General features: G+C 46.3%; 1 protein-coding gene across 12 annotated transcripts in view; it reads right to left on the bottom strand.

Moving 5' to 3' along the window:
• The window catches only part of FHOD3 (formin homology 2 domain containing 3), a 488187-nt gene that overhangs the window by 36737 nt on the left and 431119 nt on the right, over positions 1 to 20331 (bottom strand). For all 12 annotated transcript variants that reach the window (XM_066352679.1, XM_066352680.1, XM_066352678.1 and 9 more), the window contains 4 exons: positions 14260 to 14418; positions 3714 to 3896; positions 1510 to 1629; positions 592 to 753 (listed from right to left, as the gene is read on the bottom strand). In XM_066352679.1, the coding sequence (XP_066208776.1) occupies positions 592 to 753; positions 1510 to 1629; positions 3714 to 3896; positions 14260 to 14418 (624 nt within the window). The remainder of the gene's footprint in view (positions 1 to 591; positions 754 to 1509; positions 1630 to 3713; positions 3897 to 14259; positions 14419 to 20331) is intronic.

A 20331-nucleotide genomic window follows, 5' to 3' on the forward strand; every position in this document is an offset into this window, starting at 1 on the left:
GTCTAGCTATTTTAACTGTCCCTTTCCTAATAAACCGTAAGTTTGTGAAGCTTTTCACTCTGCACTAAATTTCACAGCTTGCAGCGCAGGGTCCAATGCTGTGTACCGGTTACAGCCCCGTAAAACTGTCCCCTCTGTGGGAGGTCACAGGGATGGCCAGTCTGGGTGAGCAGGGGTGGGGGCGCCCTGTTTCCTGGCGCGGCACCTCACGGCAAGGTCCTGCGGCAGTCTGAGGAGGAGCCAAATCACATCCTTCTGACATTTTCCCACCTACAACAAGCTGGGGAGTTCCAGTGCCTGCGGGTCCAGCCTGGTGAGTAACACGGCTCCGCACGGCCGTGGCAGTCAGGACGGATGGCAGGCTCGCCTCACATACCTCAGCAGGAAAGAATCCGACGGGGAACCGGAGATGGGAAAGGATCTGAAAAGCCCACTGCCAAAGGCACGAGGCGGGCCACGTTCACAAACGCCAGGGCAGGGGACACAACAAGCCCTGCAGTGTTTTACTCAGCAGAGCCCACGCTCCTTGGAGGTGACGCAGACCCAACCGAGGGACAGACACAACCGACTGCTCCACGGCCACACACATACCTTGGCTGACCTGGTGACGGCCCCGATCTCCGAATACAGATCGGAGCTGTCTGGGAAGTTCTCCACCACCATCGTGCACACGTGATGGAGGAGCGACTGCTTGTGCACGGTGTCTTTGACTTCCGGAACCTTCTCGAGGTAGCTTAACTCAAATGCTTTGGCCTGGTAGGTGAACATTAAATAGAGACAGGAAGAACAAATTGGACGCAGGTTCTTAGAAAGGCACAGAATGTTAGAATCAGTGCCCTGTTGCAGTAGCCCAACATTTAAACCTAGCTCCTTTGTGACAGGAACTTCCTGGGCCACATGCTCTATCATTCTTAGCTGATCACACGTGGACAAGCCACGCCAGAAGGAAATGAGCCTCTAGCCCTTCCCCACCACGGCCACCAGCCACAGGCTGTCCCAAGGCTTGGCCCCTAAACACAAAGGTGCTGGGAGCTGGGGCCTCTGTCACCTGCATATCTATAACCTCTTCCTCCCTTTGCCCTATTGCTGTTCTACTTCCTAGCCAAAGATAGGCCAATTTTTCAAAAAGTTTGTTAAAAATGCATATAAGTACAAAGATTCAAGTGATAAGAACAAATATTTGTACTTACACACATCAGACCAAAAAACCAAACAAACAAAAACAACAGCCCAGAAGAATATATCTTCCATGTCCATTTTAAGAGTTGCCAACCTTGGAAGAAATACTGTATCTATTTTGCTAAGTTTCCTTATTTATAGCAAGACACAGGTTCAAATAAATAGGCCCTGATATTTTAAGAACAAATTCCGTCTAGATTTTCAGCAGGAGGACACAAGAGTTGATTTTTACTTGTGCTTTGGAGGACCGGAGGTCTGAGTTCCCTCAGCGAGTGAAGGGCAGGGGCTTCATGACAAGAAGTAGGAGGACAAGGGACGTGGGAGACTTACATTAGTTCCATTTAGAAAGTTCCCAATGGCTAAGAGAGTAGACAGGATAAAGCCCAAGGTTTTATTGTTCTCCAACTGGTCTATTCCTTCCTTCAGGTCCAAAAGGGGTTCTGCCACTTCCTTTCAATTAAGAAAAAAAATGGAAGAAGATGATAAAGAACGTTCATCTTGGCTATATGTTGTTCTCTTTAATTTCTGTACAAGGTAATAACAAGTGGAGTTCTCCTCCATATAATGCGATCGTTCCCCCAGGATTTGCATATGCTCCTTGTTATGAAAAAATGCTGAAAGGCAAGCAGTGAGCAAGTCTAGTCCCCCAAATCTCCCGAGTGGTCACCAGTGGAGGCCAAGTGCATCTGTGGCTAAAAGGAGTTCGTGCTGGGGTATAAATAATCTGTCCTTCCCTTTTCCTGCCCACCTCCCAGGCACCAGCAGGGCCCTTAGTTCACAGCCTCCTCTCCTCCTGTCGTGTCGCCATGTGACGTCGGTGACAGTCCTCCCTCACATGTTCCTTCAGAATCTGGACCAGTCTTATTTGCCTTTCTCCTCCCAGGTACATGACACTGGAAACTGTGGCCTCACTGTCCCTGGACCACCCAGGACTCCTATCCTTCCCTCTCAGCACTCTGCCTGGTCACCACTTAGCCCGGGTTACTTTCTGCAAGGCCACCACCCTCGTTGCTCCCTCGCCTTCAGAATGCCCGCTCCCTCACTTGTAGACTGCCCTATAGCCTCGTGGCCTCAGTCTCTCTCTATTATCACTGTGTGATCCGCATTCCCATGTTCCTCTTAAGTTTCTCCCCGAGCCTGCACCCCAGAGCTAGAAGGTCCAGCTTCATTCTCTCCAGCCTAGCTCTTCCCTGCCTAGCCCCCACCAAGGCTGACCCAACTGTCTGTTTTCTCCAGGATATTATCTCACTTTGCTAGAGACAGTCACCTAAGCATGCTGACTGGTTCTGTGACCAAGTCCTGCTAAGTCACCTCAGCAGTCCTCGGTTTCTTCATCCCTGCTGATTCCCAAATGAATTCAAATACAGCGGTTTCCTCCTGAAGTCCCCCAGACCCACAGCTACCTACCTGGCCCTCATTATAGGAGTATGCTCTCTCCTTTGCAGAAAGAGGAAGGCCTTGCAACCTGTCCACCTGTGCTTTCAATCTGTCTCCTCTGGGCACTTCTTCTCAGTTAAACTCATGTCCAGCTTACTGTCCACCTCTCCCTTTTCCTCTCCACTAGTTCCTTTTGCTCAGCTGGCAAAAATACTCACACTGCCCCAGGCCAGAGGGGATTCCTGCTTCTTCTGCTTTCTATTCAAGGTGAGTCTCCTCCCTCTGCCTTGACTATCACAGCCCCCTTCCTTCTACTCTCCTCTCAACCTCTAGCAATCTGTTTCTTCTTCAACTTTCTTTCAAGATATGTTCTCAGCCCTGGCCGGTTGGCTCAGCAGTAGAGCATCGGCCCAGCGTGTGAAAGATCCGGGTTCAATTCTGAGCCAGGGAACACAGGAGAAGCACCCATCTGCTTCTCCACCCTTCCCCCTCTCCTTTCTCTCTATCTCTCTCTTCCCCTCCCAGAGTCAAGGCTCCATTGGAGCAAAGTTCGCTTGGGTGCTGAGGATGGCTCCATGGCCTCTGCCTTAGGTGCTAGAATGGCTCCGGTTGCAATAGAGCAACCCCCACGTGGGCAGAGCATCACCCTCTGGTGGGTATGCTGGGTGGATCCTGGTCGGGTGCATGGAGGAGTCTGTCTCTCTGCCTCGCTGCTTCTCACTTCAGAAAAATACAAAAAAAAAAAAAAAAAAAGATATGCTCTCAAAGGGACCCAATGGCCTGCTAATTGCTAGAGTCAGTGGCATTTTAGATGATTATCATCAAGTGGATGGATTACAGATCACTTTCTGTATTGTGTTTTTCTATCTTTTACAAATCTTCTATAATGAGAATCTAGAGTCAGAAGAAACTTTAATTGTTGTTTTGTTGTGTGTTTTTTTTTAACCCACAATGACATGTCTGAGGCTGGTGCCAGGCAAACACTTTAGAACGATACCTCACTGGCAGGCTGCTGGTCCCTTAGTTCAGGCACAGCCTCATCGTAATCAGCTCAAGCCCTCTCTCAAGAAAGACACTCCACTACCTTCACCAGTTAAGAACTGACTTTCTCAAGACTGGAGAGGTAGGACTGGCCGCCTCTCGTCCTGAGAGCTTACCTTTTCTGTACTTTCGTAATCCATCTTGAATGCCCAGAGGTGGAGCCGGGCTGAGAGCTCGCTGATGGAGGAGAGTGTGAGCAGGAACTGCTCCGCGCTGCCCAGGGGGGCCTCAGGGTTGGCCAGCTGAGCCTCCTGGATTTTCTGTTTCTCTTCTTCCGTAGGGATCATGGTTAGAATTTTCTAGAAAGATGAGATGATACAGTATATGTTCTCTCTTAGTAATGGAACCTATCCCACCCCTTTGATGTTTCCAAATTCACATTGCAACTTTCCAATCAGGTAGTAGAGATAGTCTGTTGTCAATGTTCCTATCACTCAGTGGCATCTACATGTACACTCATTTGTTTTAAACTTCCCTCCTCCTCTCTCCTTTAATCTGTTTCATGAGCAACTTGCCCCAAATGTTCTGGGTCTTATACATAAAGAACCCTCTAGGCCAAAGAGGATGATGGTGGGAGAAAGGTGAAAGAACCAGATAGAAGACTAGAGAACAGCTCCTTGTTCCCTAGGAAAGAGAGTAACACATGTCAAGAGCATGTGCTTACCAGTACTTCTGATTCATTTTAAAGCTTACCAAAGTGAATCATTTTCAAAGAACTCAGATTGATTTGCACATAGGACTTCCTAATTTTAAATGTTTTAAATATTTAAACCATATTTAAAATGTATATTGAAATAAATAAACTCTAAACAAATATCCAATTCAAGTCTGGCTAAGGAAAAATGAGGATGATATTTATAAAGAGCAATCCCCAGCAACTGCTAAAAAAAAGTGTATCTTTTTGCTTCTATTTCATTCTGGTTAAGATCAATTGCAGAAGGCAGGGGACACAGAAAAGGCATTATGGGGATTATGGCTCTTACAGATTCAAATTTTTTAGTGACGACATTTTAGAAGAAGAGAACAGTTCCCATCACGTGACATAGCACATACAGCATTAGTTAAGATACAGCGCCATCGTTTTTCTCTCATTTCTCCTTCTGTAGCATCAAAGAAACACATCTTGTGCCATACTTTTTGTCACTTGCGTTAATTCATTAATTGTAAATGGCCTTGGTTACTGCTCTACATAGCAAGCATCTGGATAACAGGTGGGGATGAATTCTGGTTCTGGGTGAGATGGGGCAGTCACACATCACCCTGTCTGTCCCACTGAATGTAACTGTACACCCCGGACAGCATGCATAGAGCAGCTCTTTGAAGACTCTAAGAAACAAATAGTGGCAGGTGGACTGCAGAAGAAGACCAGCACTGGAAGTTCATCTGAACAGGTAGGCAATGAGTTGACCATTTTTCCTCTGGCATTCTGCAGCCTGGGCATAAGGTAGCCAGAAACCTGGATGAGAGTATCCGGTGCAGCAGAGAGAGCTCCGGTGAACCCTGCAGTCCTGACTGGAGGAACGGGAAAACGGTCTTCTAGCAGCGGCAGCCGGAGCCGGGAGGCACCTAGAACTCTGAGGGAGGGACCCTTTCTTTGTAGTGTGATGCTGGGTCCCAAGAAGCCGGGGCGAACGCCTTCTGCTTTTCTTCTCTGTCCTCCCTTGGCACGTCCCTAGACGTTAGCATAGTTACCGAAGCGGGGTGGCAAAGTGAGGTAACTAAAGCCCTAGCTTTCTGTTGGAAGATCAAACTGAAAAATACGGGAGAGGACACTGAAAGTACAGAGCCTGGCCAAACAAGTGTATAAAGTTGTTTAAGAACTTCTGGGTTTGTCCCTGAGCTGCTTATATGTGAATCTGACCTTACACAGCACATCAAGGACTTGGAGACCTGAACTAGTCTTTGAAAACTTTAATAAGTGAGCTGACCCTGGAACCACAGTCCACAAGAGGCAGGGAAGAACCTGCAGCTTGAACCCAAACAAAGGAGAGGTAGTTTTCAATTCTATATATAAGAACAGAATTACCCTGATATAAAAAATAGTCAAAGATAGTACAAGAAAGAAAGCCAGAGACCAATATCCCTGATGAAACTAGAGGCAAAAATCCTTAACAAAACATTTTTAAATATATAAATAAATGTCAGTATGTTAAGATATATAAAGACATGACTATATTTTACATAGCAATAGAGTAAAAATAATAAACATGTGATTGGTTCAATATATAACAATCAATACAATTAATCTACCAGATGAATAGTCTGAACAAAAAACTTCACATAATTGTTTTAATTGATACAAACTTTTTTTGATAAAATTCAATACCCCTTTATTATACACAAAAATGAATAAAACAAAAAGACTCTTAGCAACCCAGCAGTAAGAGAGATTTCCCATATCTGATAAATGACATTCATAAAAACCTACAGTTCACATCATGTTTAGTGGTGACAGATTGAGTGATTTCTCTCTAAGACTGGGAACAAGACAGGAGGTATATAAAAAAAAAAAGCCATACAGATTGGAAAGGAAAATTTTAAATTGTTCCTATCATACATGGTATAATTGTCTACATAGAAAATTGTGAAAAATCTAATCTAAAAAAATTATGGAACAGTGAGTTTGATACTGTTGCATGATATATGGTTAATACACAGAAAAATCCATTTTATTTCTATATATTGATAACAAACAATTACAAACTAAAATTTTAGAAAAAGCCTATTTACAATGAAACATTTAAGTATAAATGTTTGGGATCTCTATGCTGGAAAGTAGAAAATGCTGATAAAAACGATTGAAGAAGATTTAAACAAACATATGGGCTGAAAGACAACAGTCACATATTAATTTCTCAAAAAGCAGTTCAATGGAGAAAAGGCACTATTTCCAACATACAGTTTTGGAACATTTAGAATTCTTATTCAATAAAGGAACCTCAACCTAAACCTTACACTTTACACATGAATTAACTCAAATCTAAAAGTAAAGGGTAACACTGCAAAAGTTAAAAAAAAAAAAAAAAAAAAGAAACACAGAACAAAATCTTTGTGACTGATGTTAGGCAAGGAACTTTAGACATGATACCAAAAAAGAACAGGTTGATAGATTTAACTTCACCCAAATTAAAAACATTGTCTCTGTGAAAGACGCTGTACAGAGAATAAAAAGACAAGTTACGGTTCCTCATAAGGGTCAAACATAGTGTTACCATATGACCCAGCAAAACCATTTGTAGATTTTACCCTAGAAACAAAATTAAAACTTATGTTTGCACAAAAACTTGGATATGAATACTTATAGCAGCTTTACCCCATAACTCCAAAAACTGGACCAAGCTACATATTCTTCAACAGGTGATGAAAGTGCCCTCAGCAATAAAAAGGGACAAACTACAGGGACGTACCACAACGAGGATGACTCTCAAAGGCTTCAACCATGCTGAGATGAAAGAAGCCAGCTACTCGCTGCATGATTCCACTGATGTGAAATTCTCCAGAGGACAAACCACAGTGATGAGAACAGATCAGTGGTTACCAGGGGCCAGAGGTGAGCTGAGGGTGCGCCTAGAAAGGGACAGCCCAGCACATTTTTGGGGGGGAGATGGGACTGTTCAGAATCCTGACTTTGCATTGCCTGAGTTTATGCATATTTTACAACTCTTAGAACTGTATACCCAACAGTTTAATTTTACTCTACAGTGTGTCCGTAAAGTCATGGTGCACTTTTGACCAGTCACAGGAAAGCAACAAAAGACAATAGAAATGTGAAATCTGCACGAAATAAAAGGAAAACTCTCCCAGTTTCATATCTATTCAGTGCAGTTCGATGTGGGCTCACACACAGATTTTTTAGGGCTCCTTAGGTAGCTATCCCGTATAGCCTCTACAGACTCATCACTGACTGATGGCCTACCAGAACGGGGTTTCTCCACCAAACTGCCGGTTTCTTTCAACTATTTATCCCACTGAGTAATATTATTCCTATGTGGTGGCGCTTTGTTATAAACGCGCCGATATTCACGTTGCACTTTGGTCACGGATTCGAATTTAGTGAGCCACAGAACACACTGAACTTTCCTCTGTACCGTCCACATCTCGACTGGCATGGCCGTGGGCTGCTTTGCTGTATACATGGTGTTACATCATCTGCGCATGCGCACATGCTGCCACATCATCCTACAGAAACTGGGAGGGTTTTCCTTTTATTTGGTGCAGATTTCACATTTCTATCTCTTTTGTTGCTTTCCTGTGACTGGTCAAAAGTGCACCATGACTTGACGAACACACTGTATATTAATGCATAAAATTAAAAATTAAAAAGCTGGACTCCTGACACCATAATCAGCAAGCATGCAGGTGTCAACAGGATTGTGCCTCAGGATGTACATGGGGAGAGGAGGACAAAAGTCATCAGGGTTTGGTGAGAGTGCTATCAAGAAGGGCTGTCTTTGTCCTCTATCAGAAGCCAGTGACGCCAAACTGCATTGAAGATGTGTGTTCTGTACGGGGAGTCAGACTGAAGTCACAGACTCTATGCCTTCAGATACCACCTCTTCCAATGTTCTCTTCATCCTGGCCCCAAACCCTGAGAGTGTGTGGGGGGAATGGGAGCATCAGGGGCCATCAATATTCAGTAACAGGGCTCCCTGCTCTCCCACTGGCTCATGCTTTGACCCCACCTGTCCACATGGATGGTATCAGAACATAACCCAAGGAATCCAAGCAGAAGCCACTTCTTTGCAAACACCCAGGATTTGAACTCAACCAGCATTCAAAATAAAAAATGAACTAAAATCTGCATTTTAATTTTCTCCGTGCTCAAATTGTTTTCACCATGTACAAGAGTTCCAAAATAAAAAATTGTCAACACTTTACCCCTTCTTCAGAAGGCATTTTCCTGCCATGCTCTTAGTTGCTTTTCTTCTTTGGGAAAGTCATCAAAACTCTTACTTTTGTTTTTCACTTCTCTGACTAATTTAAACCATTTGTTCACTGTTGAAGATGTATGCGGTTGCCATCTGCCAGTTTGTTTTATTTATTTATTTTTTTACACATCACTGGCAATAAAAACAGCCGTAAGACAGGGGAACGCCAGGCCAAAGCCGCCGGCTGAAGGTGATGGCTGTTTTTTTTTTTCCATGAGCAGATGAAAGGAGATGAGCAAGAGAAGGAACTCTAATTTGCTCTTCTGCCTTGTCAGGAGATTTAGTGACAATTTTACGATCACTATTTGGTCCCACAGGGAGAAAAAACATCAAACAAGAACACTACACAATAATCTCAGTGTATTTTCTCTTACTTTCTCTCCAGCACTGCTTTACGTAGACTTGCTTTTGTATCCGAAAGCTGCATTTCAGAGAAAAATGCACAAGTCTCACTGTTCATGGACAAATGTGTTTGGGTTTGGCTATCTCATTTACCTGCTGCTCAGATTGTAATGAGTAATTATTTTGCCTTGTGAGTTTTGAACAGAACCCTGGCTATGGCTCTGGATGAAAATCTCATACAAGGATTTTGGTGACAACAAGAGAAAGTTGAAGCCCTGCAGAGCTGGGCCTGGTTTGTAGGCAACTTGCATATTCTCCTGAGATAATGGCTTTCTACTCGGGAACTTATTCTCATGGACATGCACAGACATGTTTCTTTTTTATCTTTCCTTTTTTCTTTTTTTACTTTTTAAGGTGTCTTGATAGCATCTTCTTTCACTGTTGTAACTATTCAGTGAAGCACATGGGATAGAAATTATTGCATCAAACTTGCGGATGAGGTGACTTACCTGAAGCGAGGTTGCATCAACCAGGCGGAGCTGAAGACCCACCAAGGGGCTCCTCCTCGCCTCCAGCACCGCTGCACAGCTCACAGCAAGTCAACCAGAAGCACAAAGCTGACCACGGGGCTAAGGTGCCAACCTTCAGGACACTTTCCCTGGCACTGCTGACTGACCGTGGTGCCCGCACGCAGGCTCAGCTGAGTGTGCCCGGCACCCATCGGGCACCTGCGGACCGGAGTTGCACCACACAAAGTGCTTGGAAAAGTGCTCTCGTTCTGTACCTGTGGCCAAAGGGAACTTCTGTTTGTAGGATGCGGACAGGCCTGGCAGCCACATGGGCCAAATTAAATGTTCTGTGGGACCACTGAATGGTGCTACCCTCTGAGTAGACTATAAAATTCAGAAAGGCAGGTCCCACTCAGAAACCTCTTCGTACCTCCCTTTGTGGTACCCTAATGACATCTTACTTGGGAAATATCACTAATACTACTTAGAAACGGCCTCAAAATAATGTTCTCAAATTTAATCCTCTTAAGAAAAACGACTTCCTTAATGAAGTTAGTTAATGACTCCTTTGGGTTTACACAACAAACTGGATGCATGCCATCAGGTTGCTAGGCAAAGCCACAGGATGTCTTTTAATACATCCTAATCACATTCAGGTACACAGAGGTTTCCATCGCCCTGTTAAGCCATGGTGCCATGCTACAGTCCTGCGTCCCAGAAGCAGACAGTTTGGCCAAAGGCCCTTTGCGCGCAAGCTAGAAATCTTATTAATAAAGATCTGTAGGACAAAACTTCCATCTCTTCTCAGTCCTGACTTAATTCCTGACCGACAAGCCTAGTGAATAAACTCTGGGTAACTGGCTCCACACAGGGCTGTAGACCACGCGTGCCCCTTGAGTCCCTGAGATCAGGGGGCAGAGACAGCACGTAATGGCTGACATGCCTGGGTTCCAAGTTCTCCAAGAGGACTGGTGTTTGCTGGACTCTACTCAACTATGACTGACAAGAGTTAAAAAAACATATACACAGCTTCAGGAGTCACACAGGCAGCCTGAAATTACGGGTTCTCAACCGGGGTGATTTTGTGCCCAGCAAACATTTGACAAAATCTGGAGACAGTACTTCCGGCTTGTGGGGAGAAGCCAGGGATGTTTGCTATACATCCTACAGTGCACAGGGCAACTCCCAGAGTACAGAACTGCCCAGCCCAGAATGTCAACAGTGCCACTGTTGAGAAACTCTGCTTCAGATGAAAACTGGGATAGAAATGTGTAACTCTGCACACTGTTGTGACTAAATATGGATTCACTGAGCACTCAGGACACGGTAAACTCTCGGTAAGGGCTTAGCAGTGTTTTTTTTTACCGCTGTCTTCTTGCTTTCTATCACTGCGTATATCAGCTACCCCAGGAGAAAGCCACAGGCAGCGCTGGGAAGTGGCCTGTGTGGCCTCCTGAGTCTTCTCACCTCCCTTTCAGGGTCCTTCTTATTCTTTTTGATGCCCATGAGCCCTCCTGGGCCAGCCGTCCTCCAGGCCCCTGCTCTGCACTTTACACTCAGATTCTAGAGCTCATATTTCACCTGACCTCTCACTGGCTTGTGAATTTGGGCACAGACTAAAACTGGGACTCACTCTCTTCATCTCTAAGATAGGAAATGTAATAGTCTGTATCCCATAGGTTCTGACGAGCCCCTGTGCAAAGCACTACCCGGAGCCTGGCTGCAGGGAGCAACCTAAGACCGCCCGTTTCGGTGCTACGTGGCCATTCCTGTGTCTATCATCATTACTGAGGCTATCGTTACTCCTTTCCGGATCAAAAAGGCGCTCAGCTGGAAACCAGTCAGGAAAGGAAAAAGTAATTTGATTCATTCTAAAATCTAAGTAACCTACTGTATCTGAAAATTTCCCTCCCCAGGGAGATCTGCATTTCAGGAAAGAACAAAGGCAAAACCCAAAAGAATCAATCTCTCCTAATGGACCTTTCAAGTTCTCAGGAAAAGAAGGGGAGATATTTTTAAAAGAGGACGTTGTCATTTTTTCCCTTTAATCAGGCTGGCTCTGGCTGCATTTGCAGCCTCCCTCTCTTTGTATCTATCTGAAGCTTTGCAATCTCTAAAAGACACTTACATAAACAGGAAGGTCAGAATGGGCACCAGGGAACCATGTTCTTTGTCATTTTTTTTTTTTTTTTTTGTATTTTTCTGAAGCTAGAAACCGGGAGAGACAGTCAGACAGACTCCCGCATGCGCCCGACTGGGATCCACCCGGCACGCCCACCAGGGGGCGATGCTCTGCCCCTCTGGGGCGTCGCTCTGCGGCGACTAGAGCCACTCTAGTGCCTGGGGCAGAGGCCAAGGAGCCATCCCCAGCGCCCAGGCCATCTTTGCTCCAATGGAGCCTCGGCTGCGGGAGGGGAAGAGAGAGACAGAGAGGAAGGAGAGGGGGCGGGGGTGGAGAAGCAAATGGGCGCTTCTCCTGTGTGCCCTGGCCGGGAATTGAACCCGGGACTTCCACACACCAGGCCGACGCTCTACCACTGAGCCAACCGGCCAGGGCCGTTCTTTGTCATTTGCACTTGGTTTGTCCAGGTCGGCAGCCCCCAGCTGCCCAATGGCAAGCCAATGCCTTTCTTCTCCCTGCCCTTCTGGGGGTCCCAGAATCGGGCTGCCTCATACCGAGGCCTGGCCAGCCCCCTTCTTCCTGTCGGCAGTGTCTCAATGTCCCTCTCTGCGTGTACCTACTGCCACCGGCTCTCTCCTTCGGGCCCTCTGCCCAGTCCGCCATGTGCTCTCACTCCCTGGCTGCCCACTTGCCTTGTCGCCCGGCTCTGCTGCCTGCCCTGACTCTATGGCTGGGAGTTCAACTCCTCTCCAGCCTGAAGGAAATGCATTTCCGTCCTTGGACCTGCTTCTTGGAGCAGAGTATGTGTGTGTTTCTCAGAGCAGATCCGTTCAGGCCTGTACTGGTTTTCTAAGGTTGCCATCAGCACATACTGGGTGGTTTAAGACAACAGAAACTTACTCTCTCATCATTTGAGAGACTAGGAGTGTGCTATCAAGGAGTTCTCTCCAAAGGCTCCAGGGAAGGACCCTGGCTTGCCTCTCCCTAGTGTCTGGCAGTTGCAGGCAATCCTTGGTGCTCCCTGATTTGTCAACACATCACTCTGGAGTCAGTTCTGCCTCCATCATCACATGGCTTTCTGGTCTGTGTGTCTCCCTGTGTGTTTTCTGTCTTCACATGGCATTCTCCTCTCTGTGTCTATGTCCCAGTCTCCATCTTCTTATAAGGTTATCAGTCACTGCAGTAGGGCCCACCCTAATCCCACATGACATTATCATAACATGATCACATCTGCAAAGACTATTTCCAAATAGGGTCCTATTCTGAGGTTCTGGGTGGGCATGTATTTTAAAGGGCCGCTGCTCAAACCAGTGCAAACCTCTAGGAACCCAGTGTTTCCTGCAGAGGGTTCTTGTAGAGCACAAAGGTATGCCTGTCCAGCGGGGCTCTGATGCCACATGCCCTCCCACACTCAGGGATGGGTCAAGTCTGGCACCATGACCTGAGTCATTCCTCACGTTCAATTCTTTTGCCAAGAGTCTGCTTTCCCTCACTGCAGTCAGTCCTCATCTGTTCCCTCTACTTTCAAGACTTTCAAATAAGACTATGTATGAATGAACCCCAACTGTGGAAGAATGAAAAAGGAATCCAGGGCTTCTTGCTAATAGGAGAATGGAGTGGGTGTCACCCAATGCTATGAAGCAGTGTCCTCCAGTCCCCACTCCGACCCAGTGGGGTCCAGGCTATACTACCCATCAGTAGGAATCTGTGGGCTGGGCCACTGGCTCTACTCACTCTGGCTCTATTATTAGGAGATCTGACTTGCTGCAAACTGGCACCAGCCCACAGTGAGGGACACAGGTCCTGGTGGAATGCACGGAACCCTGCCTGGAAGAGCAGGTGAGCTGTGGCTCCAGCGAGGACACGTTCCAGTCATGTAGTCACAGCCCAGTCACCCAACCTCCCTCCACTTCTGCCATTCAGATCAGCAAATGCTAAAGACTCAGTCAGCTTGGGTTCTCCAGTTTATCAAATGAAACTTATCTCTACATACCCTAATGAGTGCAAAGGGAGAAACAAAATCATTTACATGAATCTGAGCACATCTGAAAACCTTACTTTTGAAACTGCTCATTAAACATATGGGGTCCTTGGGTTATGACACAGTTCCATTTCTACGACAGTAACATAACCTAAATTTGGGGGTAAGTCGAAACACATCCTAGCCTAAGTCACTTACTTATCCTAACACCGTTATCAAATCATAATGTAGAACATAAAAACACAACTAAGCCACAGAAAAAGAACATAAATATACTATGCGGTACACTGTACTGTAGTAACAGAAAAAAGATGACAAAAAATGAGTGTAAAAAAAAAGTACGACACTAACAGTGTAAGCCGAGACGCATCTCAATTTCTAAGTTTTTATGGGTATAAAGGTCGTAAACTTGAAACGTTGTATGTCGAGACTGTCATCACCTGAGGACCCTGTATATTTAGTTTGAAATTAAGTGGAAGAAGATCCTAACAGCCTCCTAAAGAGGTCATCATACTCTTCTTCCAGGTTTAGGAGGCAGAGGAGAGTCAGAAGGAAGTTGGTAAATGAACCAGATGAGGATCCCTGAACTTCATAGGTAAAGGGGGATTTCCCCGTCTCCCAGAAGCGTTTTAAAAAATGTGAGAATTATTAACATTATTCAGAGTCTGGCTGAAACAGAAAAATATCAAGCCACGCTACAGGAAAAGTCATACTGGACACAGTAATGCTTTACAGATGTGACATATTACAGAACAGAAATGATGGTAGAGCTTCTCTTACCTCAATTCCTTCTTTGTTTAAGGCATATTCATCAAAATTCAGAATAGCTATTTTAATCGTTCTTGGAGGGGGCAGCACTGTCAGGCCGATATTGATAGCATTGCTCCTCTTGGAATCCAGGACAATGATCTCCTGCCTTTTCCCGTCTGCAGCAGTTTTCTTGGTCACAAAACAAGGAGAATCTGAGATTAATGTATCATCTTTGGTCTTTTCTGTGTTTCATTATTAAAAGCAAACTCGCTACTTATTTAGAGACGAAAATCAGTGGCCCCAACTCAGCTTGGAAAAGACTGGCTACCGCTCAGCGTGGAAGAAAGAGATCAGGGATTAGCCCCAAGAAGCCGCCAAGCGCAGGTCAGCAACAGAACTTCGCAAGTCAGAGACATTACAAAATAAAATGGATTTTCCTTCAATTGGGAACAATGTGATATTTTGTAAACAAGGAAAAAGAAAACACCTATTTTTTTTTCCCATAGAAGCAATGGAAACAAAACTAAAACCTCTCAGAGCTCACTTCCTGTGGTCTGCAAGGTGTCAGAACGGGTCCCCAAACTATGGCCCGCGGGCCACATGCGGCCCCTTGAGGCCATTTATCCCACCCCCGCCACACTTCTAGAAGGGACACCTCTTTCATTGGTGGTCAGTGAGAGGAGCATAGTTCCCATTGAAATACTGGTCAGTTTGTTGATTTAAATTTACTTGTTCTTTATTTTAAATATTGTATTTGTTCCCGTTTTGTTTTTTTTACTTTAAAATAAGATCTGTGCAGTGTGCATAGGGATTTGTTCATAGTTTTTTTTATAGTCTGGCCCTCCAATGGTCTGAGGGACAGTGAACTGGCCCCCTGTGTAAAAAGTTTGGGGACCCCTGTGTCAGAATGTGCTCTGCTTGGCCCTGGTGTGCACGGTGCGTGCCTGCAAGTAGAGACAGTCAGCACCCAGGCCGGGAAGACGCGAGTGACGGCGGGATCTGCCCCGGCTGGACCCCTGGCTACATCGTCTCAGGCGCTCCTCTCACCGTTCAAACATCCCCTGCCTCTCACCCCAGAGCACCTGCCACACAGACATCTTGGCAGCTGCTGCTGGGGGGAGGGGCGGTGTGAAGAGGGACCTTCTGAGGAAGGAACACCGAAGGGCACGTGCTGGGGAAGAGGAATGCGGGGCCAACAGGCCCAGAGGCTGAGGAGGGTAGCATGGGGACAGAGTGTCCGGGTGTCCACCCAGAGCCCTTGTATGTGTGCGGCTTCCCTGCTGGTCTGAGTGCTTCTTGGGGGCAGGCCCTGGGTGTGAGGTGCTGAGCCATCACCTGCCCAGAGGAGAGACAAGGCCTCCGCTTTCCCCCTGAGCTCTTAGGAAGTTAAGGGCGGGTGGCCGTGGGGACGAGTGGAGGGGCTCCAGCCCAGCAAGCTCCCTGACTCTGTCGTTGGCACTTGGTTTGTCCAGGTTTCCCTTCCGGCAAACAGAGCTGGGAGAGCGACCATTTTTATTCAGGTAACAAGCCTAGCGGACAAGGATGCAACAGGCATGGTGCACATCCTGAAGGGAAGGTGGGGTGTGTTCACAGAATGAGGGGCTTGGCCGGGGGGTTATAAGCTCATCTATGATGGGGCGGGGGGTCTGGAGAAGCTGACACTGAGGTAGACTGCCTAGGACAGCGGTTCTCAACCTGTGGGTCATGACCCCGGCGGGGTCGCCTAAAGCCATCGGAAAATACATAATGCATATGAGGTATTTACATTCCGAATCATAACTGTAGCAAAATTACAGTTATGAAGTAGCCACCAAAATTATTTTTTGGTTTGGGGTCACCGCAACATGAGGAACTATATTGCGGGGTCACGGCATTAGAAAGGTTGAGAACCACTGGCCTAGGATCTAGTCCTGAGCTGGGGAGGGAAGATAAGAAGTGGCTTTGTCTAGGTTGCTGGAACTGCCAGAGAAGAAGCTAGAGGTTTGGGAGGGCCACCTCCAGGGGACCTTGGGGGACCTCAGGAGCCAGCCACTCCGACTCCACTGCAGGCCCCAGTCAAGTAGCTGAAGGCTGCTCAGCGTGAGTCTGCGCTGAGGCCCCCTAGTGGCCAGGCCTGGGAGCGCTCGGACTGTCTGGAGAAGCTGGCCTGTTGCTACGTTTAGACTAGAAGCTGGAAGCTGGCAAGGAGAAATGGACTGTGGCCCCTTGAGCCCTACTGAGCCCTTCCAAACTCAATTATTAAAATTCTATTTTACATCCTTAAATATGCATTTGGGAATAAATTAAAATTTCTTCACGAGGAAAATAATTGAAAGCATCCCAGCAGTTCTGGAGCCTGGTGGCCAAGAGGAACAATTCCTGTGGGTGTGGTGATCAGCTTTGCACAGTGGGCTTCCAGGGATATGTGGCATACGGAAGCATCTTCATTCTGCAGGGAAAACTTGTTTTCTATTTCTTGAATCAAATAAGCCTATTGGGAATCCCTGAAACTTAGCTTTTAGCTCTAATTAAAAATGTTGCTTTGTGTGTGAAAGGCTAAGAAGGAATAAGAAAAGTTTGATAAAATGCTGACTATAGGCAGTGAAGAGGGATGTTATGATTTTCAATGCTCACATTGGGGTGCTGGGGTGCCCAGCCATCCAGGCTCTGCGGGGCCCCTAACCCCAACCACGTCCTTCCCCTCCTCTGTGCTCACCAACAGGGCCTTGACATTTTTCAAGTTGGCACTGTGTCAATCATATCAGTCACCTCCCTGGACCCTTTGCAACTAAAGCTGGCCCTGTAACTTAGTTCTGGCTTTTGTTTTTCTGATTAAAAAGGGATAGAGCCAGAGGGCCATGCCTTTTGCCCTTCCCCATCCTTCCTGCCTCGAGTGTGGACTTGTGGCCTGGAGTGGCCACACAAGGCATTGTGCAGCCACACAAGGATGGCAGCAGGGAAGGCAGAGGGAGCCTGGAGTCTGGCACTGGGGAGGCAGTTACCCAGAGCCCGGTTCCGGTGCAGAAGACATTTCTCAAAGGCAGGGACTCCCTGGGAATCATTGCCCTTAGCCGCTCACTGATACAAGTCCCCCACACCTTAGAAGCCTGGAGAGATGCCTGGGCAGGCCCTGCCCAACTAGAGCCTTGGTGCAAATGAGGAAAAGAAAGAGATGCCCCTTTCTGGGGAGACACAGCCCTATTGGCAAATAGCCGGAGAAAATTGCACTACTCAGATTTCAGCTCTTCCGCTCAACCAGTGTCCATGTGCAAAACAATGTGCATCGATCTATATGGTGACTCTGAGCCGGACACAGCCTTGTCCCCACTTTCAATAGAATCCAATGGACACGAGCAGACACACCCACACACTCCCCTGGAAGTTAGGAAAAAGCCTCAAAGCATATGAGATAATGGGGAGAGCTATCCCCAGAGATGACTCTCCATGTTCTCAGAGCACTTCCTCTCACTTCCTGAAAGAATAAGATTAAAGTAATATCTGAAATTGAATGATTCAATCTCTAGATTTTATCCAAGAAGTGTTTTAAATGCTTTTGTTTATAATTAAAACAGGTTCCACTGGATGCTACTGAACACGCAGTGTCCTGGCTCATGCTTTGCCTGAGACGAGGTAGTGGTCATGTAGGGCTAACTCCCTCCTTCCCCCCACAATAACCTACAGAAGCACCTGCAGGAACAAGGCCAAGTTCTCTCTGTCCAGGAGCACATGTTCATTTCTAAGGATTAGTAGTCACCCATTCTGACCCATTCCAATCATTGTTTTGGGGTTCAAAGTCCTAGGTCAGCAAGTATGACCTTCACTAGATCCTTCACATGGTCCTGTGACAGAGAAGCTGTCATCCATCCTCTTCCACAAGGCCGTTAATGACCCCTATTCTCCATGCCCACCACCTCCACCCTGAGCCTGCCCCCGGCGCCCACCATCCCACCACTGGTCTCCTGCTTCTAGCCTCTTCTCTTCCCAATGCACCCTTCACACACTTGCTAACAGTCTTGCTCAATCACCCATTTCCTTATTGTACTTCTTTGATCGAAAGTCAGTGATTGTCCATTGTTTGAAATTAGAAAAATAGAAAATTGGTTGACAATGGAAATAGGCTATAAAGCAGAAGCCAAAGAAGAAAGAGTGGTCCTTGTGGAGAAGATCAGGAAATGTTTACTGCCCCTCTAAAGGGATCCAGAACAAAGGTGTAAGATGTGATGGGAAAAAGGTAGAACAGGACTTGGGATGATGACAGGGGGCATAACTTCTAGGCAGGAAATCAGAAAGTTGTTCTGCACTTGATACGAGACCAGATACATCCCAAAAAGCAACACCCAAACTAGGAAACAACAGACCTCTTGATATATCAATACAAGGCCTACCTAAAGGAAATAACAACATCATCTTGAGAAGAATAAAAGATGTGAATAAATGAGGAACATCATATCCAGGATAGGAAGTCTCAATATTGTAAGGAGGCTCATTATCTCTCATTGAATATATACATTTAAAGTAATTTTAATAAAAATCCAGCAAGATTTGTTTTTGGAATAACAAACTATTCTAAAGTTACTATGAAAGGTTATGTGTGAAAAAATCAGTACGTAGAATTTACTTAGCGATAAAAACATTATAATACTGATATAATTAAAAGGTCTAGCACTAGAATAGCTAGAATGATAGAACAGAAAAAGCTCTTATACGGTAGTCCAACCCTATCATTCCAACAAAACCACCAGGTTAGTGAGTCACAATTCATTAGGAAAGCCTGATTTCTAAGATGGAACGGAAGAAAGTAACCTGAAGTAAAAAAGGCCAATATGGCAGGTTAACATCATGATAGAGACTGGATTGCCAGACATCGTCCTTCTTAAAAAGAGAGAAAGCAGGAGCACAGGCATGGGTAAGAGAGAAAGCAGGAGCACAGGCATGGGTAAGAGAGGAAGCAGGAGTACAGGCATGGGTAAGAGAGGAAGCAAGAGCACAGGCATGGGTAAGAGAGGAAGCAGGAGTACAGGCATGGGTAAGAGAGGAAGCAGGAGCACAGGCATGGGTAAGAGAGGAAGCAGGAGCACAGGCATGGGTAAGAGAGGAAACAAGAGCGCAGGCATGGGTAAGAGAGGAAACAAGAGCACAGGCATGGGTAAGAGAGGAAGCAGGAGTAGAGGCATGGGTAAGAGAGGAAGCAGGAGCACAGGCATGGGTAAGAGAGGAAACAAGAGCACAGGCATGAGTAAGAGAGGAAGCAGGAGTAGAGGCATGGGTAAGAGAGGAAGCAGGAGCACAGGCATGGGTAAAAGAGGAAACAAGAGCACAGGCATGGGTAAGAGAGGAAGCAGGAGTAGAGGTATGGGTAAGAGAGGAAGCAGGAGCACAGGCATGGGTAAGAGAGGAAGCAGGAGTACAGGCATGGGTAAGGGTACAAGGATTATGTCACACGCCACAAGAGCCCTTGGCTGACTGGAGTCTCAAGGCATGATCAGTGATGGTTCATGACAAACCCTGAGCAGAGGCAGGAGAAGAGACTAAGTCTTCCAACAGTCTCTTTCTGATTGGCTGTCTTCCCATATTTATTGATTTGTTGCCTCTTTTGGATATAGATCCCATTTCCTTAAGCAGATATTTCCTGAGTGTCTGTGAAGTGCCTGCTTCTCGAGTGGGGACACTGCCACAAGGACTGTGGAGAGCCAGGAGGCCCATGACACCCACGGTCAGTCCTGGGGGAATAAGAAATAAGGGTTCCTGCCTCAAGTCTTTGATAAAAGGTCAATCAGCCGAACCTTTGCCCTCTTCCTCTGTAAGCCCCAGAACTATCAGGGAGGAAAAGATGTTGGAAGGAAGCTCCCATGGGCCCAGCATCCTTCCAGGCACAGGATTCTAAGTTAGGAGTTGGACGGAAGTGAAAATGGAAAGAACTCTCTCTGGGGTGAGACAGTCACCCCAAGCAAGAGCGGAAGTGATGTTGTGTGGGGTTACCTCTGTGGAGCTGCTTCTGAATAGGTTACTGTTCCAAATGTGTCCAGAAATGTTCAAGGAAAAGGCACTTGTTCTTTTAAGAGGGTCAGGGTATCCTGGAAAGAACCCAGTCTCTGGTTTTTGCTTGCAGAAAGCCTTCTTTAG

Source organism: Saccopteryx leptura, chromosome 11 (assembly GCF_036850995.1).
Source record: "Saccopteryx leptura isolate mSacLep1 chromosome 11, mSacLep1_pri_phased_curated, whole genome shotgun sequence".
Lineage (NCBI taxonomy): Eukaryota > Metazoa > Chordata > Mammalia > Chiroptera > Emballonuridae > Saccopteryx > Saccopteryx leptura.